This window comes from Zalophus californianus, chromosome 13, assembly GCF_009762305.2.
Source record: "Zalophus californianus isolate mZalCal1 chromosome 13, mZalCal1.pri.v2, whole genome shotgun sequence".
In the NCBI taxonomy this organism is placed as follows: domain Eukaryota; kingdom Metazoa; phylum Chordata; class Mammalia; order Carnivora; family Otariidae; genus Zalophus; species Zalophus californianus.
This window is the reverse complement of record NC_045607.1, coordinates 33,112,241-33,124,809: the sequence shown is the minus strand read 5'-3', so window position 1 is coordinate 33,124,809 and position 12,569 is coordinate 33,112,241. Positions and strand designations below refer to the sequence as shown.

The 12,569-nt window shown below is 52.3% G+C and overlaps 1 protein-coding gene across 5 annotated transcripts in view; it reads right to left on the bottom strand.

The window, feature by feature from the left end:
- TBC1D2 (TBC1 domain family member 2) overlaps positions 1 to 12,569 on the bottom strand; it is a 50,347-nt gene continuing 37,778 nt past the window's right edge. For 3 of the 5 annotated variants that reach the window (XM_027616715.2, XM_027616716.2, XM_027616717.2), the window contains 6 exons: positions 9,982 to 10,169; positions 8,406 to 8,882; positions 4,467 to 4,587; positions 2,266 to 2,451; positions 1,226 to 1,347; positions 1 to 541 (listed from right to left, as the gene is read on the bottom strand). In XM_027616715.2, coding sequence (XP_027472516.2) covers positions 334 to 541; positions 1,226 to 1,347; positions 2,266 to 2,451; positions 4,467 to 4,587; positions 8,406 to 8,882; positions 9,982 to 10,169 — 1,302 coding nt within the window. In that variant the 3' untranslated portion in view covers positions 1 to 333. Of the gene's footprint in view, positions 542 to 1,138; positions 1,348 to 1,977; positions 2,036 to 2,265; positions 2,452 to 4,466; positions 4,588 to 8,405; positions 8,883 to 9,981; positions 10,170 to 12,569 lie in introns of all 5 variants that reach the window. The other 2 variants (XM_027616718.2, XR_003523855.2) reach the window with 2 other exon arrangements.

Below are 12,569 nucleotides of genomic sequence, written 5' to 3'. Positions count from 1 at the left end.
TTTCCAATATTTACATTGTTTTATACAGATAAAACTTAAAGAATGTTCAGGTTACCCAATAAGCCAGCATTCTTGCTTGTCTGTTTGCTGAAGTGCTCTGTGGGAGAAGTGAGAAAGGGGTGGCATCCCTGGGTATGTGCTCATGAGTCCCAACCAAGAGCTTCACAGCAGACAATGTTCTGATGGGGAGACTGAGGCCCAGAGAGGGGAAGGGACTTGCCCAGCGACACGCAGTGCTGTGGCTCACGGGCTGGACCACCGTTCCACGGCCATCCTCCCAGAGGCCTGACAGCCAAAGGGGAGAAAGAGCTTTGGGGAGGGCAGGTGGCCAAGTCAGGCGTCCCCCTCCCCCTCGTCCTCACTGGTGCAACCCTCTGGCACCGCTGGGCCTTGGGAGTTCCGAGTCTCCAAGTACTCAGCCTTCAGCTGCTCCAGCTCGTGCAGCTCAGCCTGCAGCCGCTCCCGGTGGGCCATCCGCAACTGCTGCAGCTGCTTCATAGGGAAGGGGTTCATGTCGTTGAAGGCGATGTTCATCAGCTTCCTGGGGGGAGAGCACAGTTAGCTCAAAGCCAGGGCCCCGCTGGGTCTACATTCACTGGGCCTTCCAGGGCACCCTGCCATTCATTCTGTCCATGTGGCTGAGGCCCTGGCCCCTGCCCATGGGCAGTTCACCTTCCAGGAAGGAAACAGTGAATAAGAAGACAACTTCCACCCAAAGTGATGTATACTGAGGCAGGAAGAAGCTTAGGGCTATGGGAGCTCTAACTCTGTAGGAAAGGTTTATCATGGAAGGCTTCTTGGAAGAGGTGACATGTGAGCAGAGTTTTGAAGAATGAGTACGGTTGGCCAGGCAAAGATGGCAGTGGTGGAGGTGACAGGGAGGCATTCTAAGTAGAAGAAACTGCAAGGCCAAAATCCCAGAGGTTGGTGTTGAGCTAGGAACTCAAATAATTATTTGGCAGAATGACAGGGCATGGGTGTTAGGGGCAGGAAAAGGTGGGAAAGAAACAAAATTGCATGGGGGCCTTGAATACCACGGTAAGGGGCAGACAGACCACTGGGGCAGTGGAAATTCCTAAAGATTTCTAAGCTATAATGGAGGATCAGCATCACTAACAAATCTCCACTCAGCAAACACCTGCCTACCCTCTGCTATGTGTCCTGGGGCATGTGTGGGTGGTGGGAGTGCTGGCCAGGCAGGGTAGGGGCAGAAGTGGGTTCTCACTGGCTGTTGCAAATGGTCTTGGTGAAGAAGCGCAGGTACTGGTAGATCTCCAGGCCATCCTGCAGTCTCAGGATCGCCTCCTCGTTGTACTTGAAAATGGCCAAGGCATAGCGGAATACCACCTGGGGGGCAAAGTGGGGGCTCAGGTGGGGCATGGGGGGCCGGGGCAGGTAATCCCTAGGGGAAGGAAAACCCCCACAGGCACCCAACTGCTGTTCCAGCTCTATCCCACCCACTCCTCCTGCTTTGGTGATCTTGAAATAAATCCCAGACAGCATGTCAGTAAATCTGTGAATCCTTCAGCAGGTTTGGTGTTGGACTCCCTGCTGCCTCCCGGACAGGCTGCAGAGGTTGACAGCTTGAGTGTGGGGAGGCCGAGGGGCAGAGGCAGACGGGGAAACCCCAGGGGGAGGGAGCACAGTGTGGAACCTGGGCATGGGGACTGAGTTCTGGCTCTGTCCTCACTTGTCCCGGGGCCCTGGGTGAGGTGCTACCGTGTTGGACCTAATGAGGGTAATACTGTTTACATGAGGCATCAGCAGGAATCAAACGGAATAACAGATCCGAAGGTGCTCTGCAAACTGTGGAACGTTATCAACCAGCATGGGGAAACTGGGGCAGAGGTCACAGAGAGGTCTGCCCGGGGTCTCCTAGAAAGGCAAGGGGCAAAGGGGGACCACACACCCATGTGCCAGCCTCCCACTATGGGGCTCAGTCCAAACAGGAGGAAGAGAAGGAGGGGCCCAGGTGACTGGATGGGCAGCGGAGGGAATAGGGATGGGCTTCCCGGATCACGGTCATGCCTCTTCCCTAGGGAAAGGAAATCCCCCCAACTTTAAGACACATCTTCAGAGGCAGAACCACCCCTTCTCCTTAACCTGTGCCAAGCACTTTAGTTTACAAAGCCATGCTCCCACAAGAGGTCCTCAAAGCCCTGATGCGGGAGCACTGTCTTCCCATTCTCCAGGGGCAGAAGTGAGACCCAGAGGGCTGCAGGGCCTTGCTCAGGACTGTCCTGCTCACCCCTGGCGGTGCCCTACCTTGGTACCCTCATAGAGGAAGGCGTCCCAGACCCGGAGAAGGATGTTGCTGATGAGACTGTCCGCAAAGACCACGAGGAACCAGTTGAAGGTGATGAAGGAGAGATCCACATGGTGCTGCCCCAGGTGAGCCATCAACCTGGGCAGCTTCTCCAAGAGGAGGTCCTGGAGCACCCGCTGGTCCACCTGGGAGCCAGGGAGAGAGGGCTTGTCAGCCACCACCCTAAAGAAGGGGCTGCCTCCCTCCCTGCCTGTCCTTCCCACCCAGCCCGTCCCGAATCGCCCCCCCAACCCCCCCACTCCTGGCCCCGGGGAACACGCAGTGCCTGGAGGAGCTGAAGCCTCCCATGGCCAGGAGACGGCACAGGCCAGCTGTCTTCTGGGCTGGAGCACTGGGCTCTGGTGCGGAGGCCTCTGTAGGCTAAGTTCTTAGCCAGTGGTGTTTTGGCCCATTTGGCCTCCTGAACCCGAAGCCAAGCAGGAGTTCAGACTTGTATCGGCCGACACCATGGCCACTTCTCTACATCCACTTTGGACCTGACATAAAAGATGCTCAGTGCCTCCAGCTCAAGACTGAGGGTAATTCACTGAGCCTGAGATGTTACCGAACCTGCTGAAGGATTCACAGATTTACTGACATGATGTCTGGGATTTATTTCAAGATCACCAAAGCAGGAGGAGTGGGTGGGATAGAGATGGAACAGCAGTTGGGCACCTGTGTTGATAATTCAAACTAGGTGATAGATACATGGAGGTTCATATACTATTTTCTCTGTTTTTTTGTACATTCAAAATTTTCTATATTAAAACTGAGGAGAAAAGCCTCCAACAACCCCAGAACAATACACTGGTTTTACAACACACCTCAGTTTAGGAGATGTTAAAGCATGACAATAAAATATGGAACATTTCCCAGCCTGCCTTGCAGTGAGGGGTGCCATGTGACACAGTTCTGACCAATAAGGTGTAAGCAGCACCTGCTGGGTGGGAGAGCTGTGGGAGGCGGAGCCAGCCCCTGCCTTACACCCTCTGCTTTTTCCAGCCTCGACCACGGCCACAGTGCCGGAGGTGGTTCGGCTGTCCTGTGACCAAGAGCAGGGGGTTGACAGCAATATGTGAGGGATGGCAGAGCAGAGAGCTTAAGGGGACTTCAGCTTTGTCATTCTCTGGGAAAAATGAGCCGCCCCTTGAGCCACTGTGAGGTTGGGCCGCCCTTCCTGATTCATCACCTATTCCCTGACGACTCCTCAGTCTCGATCTCTGGCCCTGACCTCCCTCCTTCACATGGGACACCCACTTGTCTGCTGACCTCCCCGCCCAGGTGGGTGTCCCACAGGAGGAATCAGTGTTGGGCATTCATGATAGGAAAGGAGAGGAACAGGGTGGGTGGGCAGGAAATGACTTGGCAGGTTTGGGGTGGGAAGTGAGAAAGTCCCCTCCAGATGGCCTCTCTGCATAAAGCAGACAGCACGGATGCACCAGGAGCCGGATGAGGGGTGAAGCAAGAGAGGAGATGGGAGGTCAGAAATGGTTTTTCGTGTACATCGGTCATCAAGCCCAAGAAGAAGTACTCCCATCGCAAAGCAGACAACCAAAGGTTCAGAGAGGGGATGCCACAAAGTCATGCAGCTGGCTGGGGGAGGGGTGGGCTCTGGACCTAGCTGTGCCTGACTCTAGGGCTGGCCGGGGCTCAGAGTGAGAGGGGGCGAGGCGGTAAGAGTGCAGGCAGCTGTGCTTCTCCGGAGGCCGTGACCAGCGTGTGTGAAGACTCGTCCCCACCTCCCACGCTGAGTCCCACTTCCACCCACCTGACCTCTGTTTTGAAATTCTTTACTGGCAAAAAGCAAGAGATTCTAGATTTTCTTCTCCTTCCCTCCCCAAGAAACCATTTCTGAAAAGAACAAGACCAAAACCAAACAAACGAACAACACCCCCCCCACACCACCATTTCTCATGACATAGTGTCACCACTGGAATAACAACAATCTACCCCATGGGCCGGGCCCCCACACCTCTAAAGGCCATCAGCTCACCAGAACTTCCCAGGAGTCCCAGGGAGAGGTTACTGGCCCCTTGTACAGAGGGAGAAATGGAGGCCTGAGAGCTTCCTGATTCTTCTGAGATTCACTGGCTTGAAGGAACCACTCAAGGGGCACCACCCTGCATGGCCCCTAAGTCCCGTCTGTCCCTGCCCTGCTCACCTGGGATGACATCAGCGTCTTGCTGTAGTAATCAGCGGGCATGATGGTCTCCACAATAGCCACCAGACACCAGAAGGCGCTCTCCTCCTCCTCCAGGACCAGCAGAGCGATGGCCGCCAGTCTGGAATGGGAGGAAAGGAGGCCTGGGGTGATATGTAGAAGCTGCAGCCAGGCAGAGGGTGGCAGAGGTAGATCCCTGGCTCCCAACCCTACTCCCTAAAACCAGGCTGTGTTCCAGCACCTGAGGTGAGATGAACATGCTTTGGGGGAGGACTACAGAGGAGATTTCTGAGAAATGGGGAGAACTGAATCTCTAGGGAAGGGCTCTGGGGATCCCGTTGCCCAGGTATGAATTCTGCATCTGCTGCTTCCTGGCTGGATGATCCTGGGCAAGTTCCTAAACTTCTCTGTGGCTCAACCTCCTCATAATAATCACAGAACTACTATGAGGATGAATGAAGTTAACACAAGATAAATGCCCAGCACAGTACCTGACATGTAGTGAGTATTTAATGAATGTTAGCTATCTTCATCTTAATATCCATAGGCTTTGAGACCTTGACAAGTGTGCTAACCTCTCTGAGCCTTACTTTCATCATCTGTGAAGTGGGATTAACAATCTCCACCTCCCAGGGCTGTGTTGCATTTTGAGCGAGAAGGCAGACCTACAGTGCCTTGCTAACTATCTGGCATACAGCAGGTGCTCACTACACAGAATTCTTTCTCTCCTTTGCTTCCTGAACTCCCCCCAAAGTTATCACGAGGCTCTAATGAGATCATGGTAAGAAAGGAAAAAACCCACAGTGTTGAGTAGGGATGTTGGCCTAGAAGTATTGTTTTCTCTGCTTCTCCTATCTTTCCTGGCAGGTCTCACCCATGGTCAATCCAGGAATACATTTCCCAAAATGCAGTGGTATCTAAAGATGCTAGGTGAACACAAGGTCCCAAATACAAAAATGTTTGGGAAATGCTACATACTCTAGCCCCCTCTTATTTATTTTTTAAAAGATTTTATTTATTTATTTGACAGAGACAACAGCGGGAGAGGAAACACAAGCAGGGGGAGTGGGAGAGGGAGAAGCAGGCTTCCCGTGGAGCAGGGAGACCGATGCAGGGCTGGATCTCAGGACCCCGGGATCATGACCTGAGCCGAAGGCAGACACCTAATGACTGACTGGGTGCCACCCAGGCGCCCCTCTAGCCCCCTTTTAGAGGCTGATGATATACAACATCTTACTAAAAGCCTCTGCAGAAATTCTGCAGTAACTCTAACCCAAGGCTGTCCAGTGGAGTTACGGAGCCCCTTTTGTACAGGGCACCCACTGAACACCCTTAGGGAGATGCCACCTTATAGTATTGTGAAGCCTCACACTCTTGATGGGCTTAAAGAACACATTTCACTGTCCAGCTATTTATCCTTCTCTGGGCTCTTACTAGACTGGATTCATGATCTCCAACCTCTCCCGAGGTTCACACTGTTTAAAGAAAGAGGGTCAATTCTCAAAAGAAAAAAGAAACCCCTTTTCTCTCCCCAGTAGATTGGGAAGGAATTTCTTTCCACTCTAAAATATTTGTACAAACCCTCCTGAGTCTGAGCTGAGTGGACGAAAGGAAGAGTCACAGGTCTCTTGGGAAATAGGAAGCTCTCCCCTCTCAAAGCTGGGGAAGGGGGTCTTCTGAGGTCATTTAGTTCAGGGATAGCAAATGTGTGAAACACTGGCCACCACTCTCTTTTGCCTATGCCAGGGCAGACATAACTAGTGAATCATGACAACATTCCCTTTGTCTATGTCCGGGGCAGACATAACTAATTAATCATTGTGCTCTTTCCCGCTGACTCTGGAGGCTGCCTCAGTTACTCACAAGACAAGGCTCCAGGCAGGTTCTTCCTACTGGTAACCCTGGTCTAGATAAACTTATTGCAGATAGGAAGACCAAGTCCTGGAAAGCAGAAGTCACTTGCTCAGGGTCACACAGTTAGTTGGTGGCAGAGTGGAGATAGAACCCAGGGCTCCCAAAGTCCAGCCTGGTGTTCTCTCGACCCTACCCTATCCCACTGGAGCCTCAGGACGTGCTCGGTCCAGGAGCTGGCTGCTGGCACCAGCACAGATTTCTGCACACATTGCAAGGTCAGTAGTGAGAGTCTGCTGGTACCAACTAGGGCTTACCAACTGCTCAGGGCTGCAGCCAGACTCCAACCTAAGGCATTCAGGCTCAAGTGGGTCTGCAAAGGAGGTAGCGTGGTGATGTGGGAAAGAAAGAGCTACTTCTAATGCCCTCCACTTATATTTTAAAGATTATTGGCTTTAAAGTTTTTGCCCTAAATTAGCACTGTATCATTACTATGATATCTGTCACCCTCTAAACAGACTGATTTGTTGCACGGAAGCAGGGTCTGTCTTGACACCATGCACGCAGTGCTACCGGCTGCCATTAGGTGGCGGTGCTCAGACAAGTGAAAGGGGCCCGCAGGGTGGGGTTGAAGGGCCCCACTCTCTACACGTGAAGGGGCTCTTCCCATTACAAGTAACTTTCGATTTTAAGCAATAATATGAATATTTGCCTAAACGTCAATTATCAGTAAAAAAAGAAAGAAAGAAAAAAGCACTCAGAGAAAGAGTTAAAGAAATACTCCTGGGTGTCACCTCCCTCTTTCCATCTGTTTTTCCTATATATCCCCCCACAGCATTTGTGCTGCCTTTTTCCACACAGGGAGAAGCTTCTTTCCTTCTGGGAGGTTTATCTCAAGACCCTTCCCACTATAGGATTTCCCCTTGTCCCCCCTTAGATTAGCTGTGCTGTAGTTTAACTCTGAATTTCCAGTAACTGAACATGTATATATGCTCAATTTCACCCAATTTAGGCTGGAAGTCAGTATCAAAAATCTCTACCCTTAGGAATCATTCAAATTTGAGTAGGGACTCCCTGAATGCTTATTCTGTGTTAAATAAATGTCACACACCACCTACTAGGGGGAGAGAGCAGAATGTCTTATGTAAATTTTGCTTGAGTATATGTGTATTTAAACTTAAGTGAGTCAAAACTTGCTTTGGGGAATATCTGAAATTATGTAACCTCTATCGAGATAGCTGGGGGGCATCCATGAGAGTCCTGAGGTAGTGGAGAGGGCAGCCCTAGCAGGTCACCCCATCTCACCTCCACCCCCAATCCCCTCTGTCCTGCTATTAGACCAGAAGCAGAAATGAATCCAGGCTGGGCCAATCACATTCCTTCCTTTGGGAATTTCGGCCTGGGACATGAGAGTGTCAACAAGTGGGAAGATTTGCTGAAAAGGTTCCAGACTCAGGGACTGAGGTCTCCATTCTGACAGCCTCGAGGGTCCTAAATGTCCAAGGAATGACGGACAGAGGCTGGTCTGCTGGAAAAAGGAAGCAGACATGTAGAATGAGAGAGGCCAGAGATGGTGCGGCCCCACAGGGGGGCTGCAGAGCAGGACCGTGGTGCTGCCCAGCCTCAGGGACTGTCCCCATGGCACCCCTGGGGTTGTGTAGTGCTGTGGCCCTGCTGGAGAGAGGAGATGCCTCGGTTTCTAATGACCATCTGGCCTTGTCCTCTATTTTCTTTTCCTGGCTTTTATGAACCTCTCTTGTGGCATTTACCAATTCTCTTTTTCTCGGGCTCCCTTGATGGGTTTTGTTTAAAGTAAATGATCCTTGACCCAGGCAGTTCTGCAATATGTGAGCTGAGCTGTGCACTACAAAATTCCAGGGGACCATTCACAAGGCTCTCTGTATGAGTGGTACCGCCCTGAGCACAAGTCAAAAGAGAGAACATAGCATGAGGAGCCCCCGCCCCATCTTGAACATGTCCATGTGGTTCCCATCTGTATGGTGGGAATCAAGCCTCCCAGACTCACCTCTCTAGGTTCTCGGGAGGCTCTAAAGAAACTTGTGCCCTCACTAGGGCTCTGATGCTTACCTGTTCAGGCCCTGGCAGTAGCCAATGGTGGGGTTCTGCCAGGAAAAGGCCAGTAGCACCCGGCGTAGCTTGTCGGGGAAGCTGGAGGTGGGACAGGTGAAGTGCTTGTTGTTGGGGAAGGTACGGTTCAGGTCCAGCTCAATCTGGCGGGTGGCAGGATGCTCGCGGACCTGGCCCCGGTTCAGCAGCTCCTGGTAGCGGCCGGGGCTCCGCAGATGCTGGACGCGGAGGTGGATCAGCCACCTCCAGACACGCGGCCGGTGCTCTCGGGGCACACCTGCCCGCAGCAGCTGCTTGAGCTCGACCGAGGGTGCAAGATCACCCAGAGCAGCCCAGCGCTCCCGCAGCGGCTGCTCCACGGCCTCATGGGCCAGCAGGTGATGGGAGTGCACCTCTAGTGCCTGGATCTTGGCCAGCAGCTTCAGGTCTTCCATCTCGTAGTTGGGCACCGTCAGGAAGCCATACTCATCATACTCACTGCCAGCAAAAGCCTACGTTAGCAGCACATTGTACAGCCCTTCCCTGGAAAAGGGGCAGGGCAGGGAGGGGGAGGGGGGACCCCAGGCAAAGTTCCTGCCTGGGCTTCACTGTGGGTTAGTCATGCAGCTTTGGGCAGGTCACGTCAGTTCTCTGAACTGCAGTTTGCTCTTCTTTACAATGGGTAGAGGAATTCCTGTTCTGCCTCATGAAGACCCATTGACCTCCTCTGTTGTAAAATGCTGGGGGCCTAGACAGTGCCTGGTGCCTCATAAGTGCATGGTAAGTGCGTTCAGTGCAAATATAAAGGACCCTCTTATTACTCCATGAAGCCTTAGGCTCAAGCAGTCGGCACTGCCAATATAGAATCCCACCTGCACAGAGAGTAAGCCCAAGGATGGATGGGGAGCAGGCAGCATCAGTGACAAGCAAGATGGGAGAACCAGAGGTCCAATCCAGATGGCCTTTTACTGATTCCACAGTTATTTGCCCTTACTGTGTGCTCTGCATGTGCTGTCTCATTTAGTCCTACTGATCCTGCAAAGCGGGGATCTTAGCCCACATCTGACAGAGGCTGAATATGTGGCCCAGAAAGGTAAAGTGACTTGTCCAAGGTCACATAGTGAGAGAGCCCAGTCTGGCTCCAAAGCCTCGGCTCCTTCCCCTGGGCCACCCAGCCTCCGGGGGCCTTTTGACCCAAGCCACAGCCCCTTCTGTTATATTTAACTGCCCATGTTCACTGTGCTCAGCAAGGACTTGGCTCAGGGAAGACAGCTGGCTTTCTCCCCTCCTCCCCCCTCTGACAAACATCTCGGGGAGGCAGCCTCGGGAAGTGAAAAAAATGGAGCTCTGGAGGCAGACCCAGGTCAGCTGCATGAATATGCTGCATGACCTTGGGCAAGGGGCGGCCTCCTCTGAGCCTGCATCACCTCAACTGTAATATGGGGCTCATCCCAAGCATGTGCTCATTTGTCTGAAGATACGAGAAAGTAAGGAATGTGCAGTGCTTGTACGCGGTCAGCAGGAGCCAGCACCAGGGGGGCTGGGGACCTTCAGGTCATGCAGACCAAGACCCACCCTCATTGGCTGTTGGGCTCACCTGATAGGGCTCAGCTCCACGCCATCAGCTGAGGCCTCCCCGGCTTCCCACTGTAGCGCCTCCTGGATAAGCTGCTTCAGCAGCTCTGAGCACTCAGTGGCCTCACCCCCCAAGGCCTCCTGTAGCCTCCGCAGCCCGGCCAGGTACTTGCTCTCCACCTGGCAGTTCTTGGCTTGGAGGTAGGCACACTGTGGAGGGAGGGGTGGGGCTGTCAGGCCAGCTGCTTGGGCTTGCCCCCGCCAGCCCCAGAGGCCTGAACAGCTATAGGCAGCAAAGTCCTTCTCCAACCTCATCTCCCATCCCCTTCCTACCCCCAGCCCGTCATCTAAGGGAAAGGAGACGGGCCCGAAACCCAAGGGTTTATAGCAAGGGGCTATATATATATATATATATATAGAAGAGGCTCCAGGCAAGAGAGCCAGGCAAGAGAGCCAGGCCCAGGTCTGCAGCCGGATTCAGAAGAAAGAGGGGAGAGGTGGGCCCGGGCAGTGCAGGTTCTTGCTGGGAACTGCAAGTCCCATCCTGCTTCAGCCACTGCTGGCTGGGGGACCTACGGCAAGTTACTTAGCCTCTCTGTGCCTTAGCTTCTTCATCTAAACAATGGAAATAATAGAGAGTCTGCCCCAGGACTCTGGTGAGGATTAGATGAGCGGATGTGGGTAAAGGCCCTCCCGGGGCACCTGGCCTAGAGCAGTTCTCTAGGTGGTAACACTGAGCAGCGCCCACGAGATGGCCACATGGCTCTGGCCACTGCCCCTGTGCCTTCTGCCTCGGCGATACCGCCTCTCTCCCACTGGCGTCCTTCCTGTGTACTCCCTGCCCCTGTCTTGACCTTCTGTATTTCTCTTTCCATAAGCCGGGTGTGGTGAGCAAGTCCGGTAATTTTCCTGGGCCCACTTTCCTTCTGTGGAAGCTGGACAGGAAGAATCGGCCTCAGCACATCACCATGCCCTCCGGGCCAGCCTGGCTCCTGTCTCATCCTCGGGTGGAAGAGTGCAAGCCTCCCGGCCAAGGCTGCCACTGTGCTGCACTCTCCGAACGTTGGCTGAGCACCAACTCCAGGCCATCGGGTGAGCCTGCGCCCCTCCCCCTCCAGTTGGCTCCCACATCTACGTCCCTCTGCCACCTTCCCGAGTCCCCTCCCAGTACTCCTCTCAGGCACTTCTGTTACAGACTCCCAAGTCTCTGTGCTCCCCGGCCCACCTCCACAAGCCCACCGAGCCCCCAGCTTTCTCAAAACATAAGTCTGATTGAGGGCCTCCCCACTCAAAACCCTTCTACAACTCCCAGTTTCCTCAGAGAATGTCCCAAAGTTCCTCCCCTCCAGCCTCACATCTCCCTCCCCACCTTCCCCCACCTCTTGATCCACAGGTCTTGACTATGCTATCTCTTTTCTTGGAAGGCCTTTTTCTACTCTGTTTGCCTGGATAACACTAACTCACTTTTAGGACTCAGCTGAAGAAGGTACCCCCACCAGGAAGCCCTCCCTGACTTTCTTCCTCTCTTTGGGCCCCAAAGAATCCTGTGTGCCCAACTGCAGCTTGATTGTGTTTGACTCCCTCACTAGTCTGCGTGCACCCTCCTTGAAAAGTCTGAGAAGGCCTCTTGTTAGTTCTTCTTTAAATGTTCAGTTGAATTCACCAGTAAAGCAGGTCCAGGGCTTTTCTTTGTTGAGAGATTTCTGATTGCTAATTCAGTCTCCTTACTAGTTTTAGGTTTATTCAGATTTTTATTTCTTCATGATTTAGTCTTGGCAGGCTTTGTGTTTCTAGGGATTTATCCATTTCATCTGGTGATCCAATTTGCTGGTATACGATTGCTCATAGTACTCTTTTTTTTTTAGAGTTTTTTCTTTTTTAAAGATTTTATTTATTTATTTGACAGAGAGAGAGAGAGCACAGGTAGGCAGAGTGGCAGGCAGAGGGAGAGGGAGAAGCAGGCTCTCACCAAGCAGGGAGCCCGACATGGGGCTCAATCCCAAGACCCTGGGATCGTGACCTGAGCGGAAGGCAGACGCTTAACCGACTGAGCCACCCGGGCGCCCCTGTTCATAGTACTCTTACAATCCTTTTTATTTCTGCAGAATCAGTAGTAATGTGCCCCTTTCATTTCTGATTTTGAGTCCTCTCTCTTTCTTTCCTTAGTCCACCTAGCTTAAGGTTTGTCAGTTTTGATCCTCTTTTCAAAAAATCAACTTTGGTTTCATTGATTTTCTATTATTTTTCTGTTATCTATTTCATTGATTTCTGCTCTGATCTTTATTATTTCCTTCCATCAGCTAGTTTTGGGTTTAGTTCTTCTTTTTCTAGTTCTTCAGGTTTATCTTACTCCAAGTTTGTTGAGCTTCTTGGTTGCTTTTATTCATGTCTTCATCAAATTTGGGATGTTTTCGGCCTTTATTTCTTCTCATATTCTCTCTGCCCCTTTCTCTCTCTCTTCTTCTGGGACAACCATACTATAATGGGCATGTTGGTCTGCTTAATGGGGTCTCACAGATCACTTAGGCTCTGTTCACTTTTCTTCAAGCTTTTTTCTTTCTGTTTCTCAGACTGAATAATTTCCACTGTCCTATCTTCAAGTCCACTGAT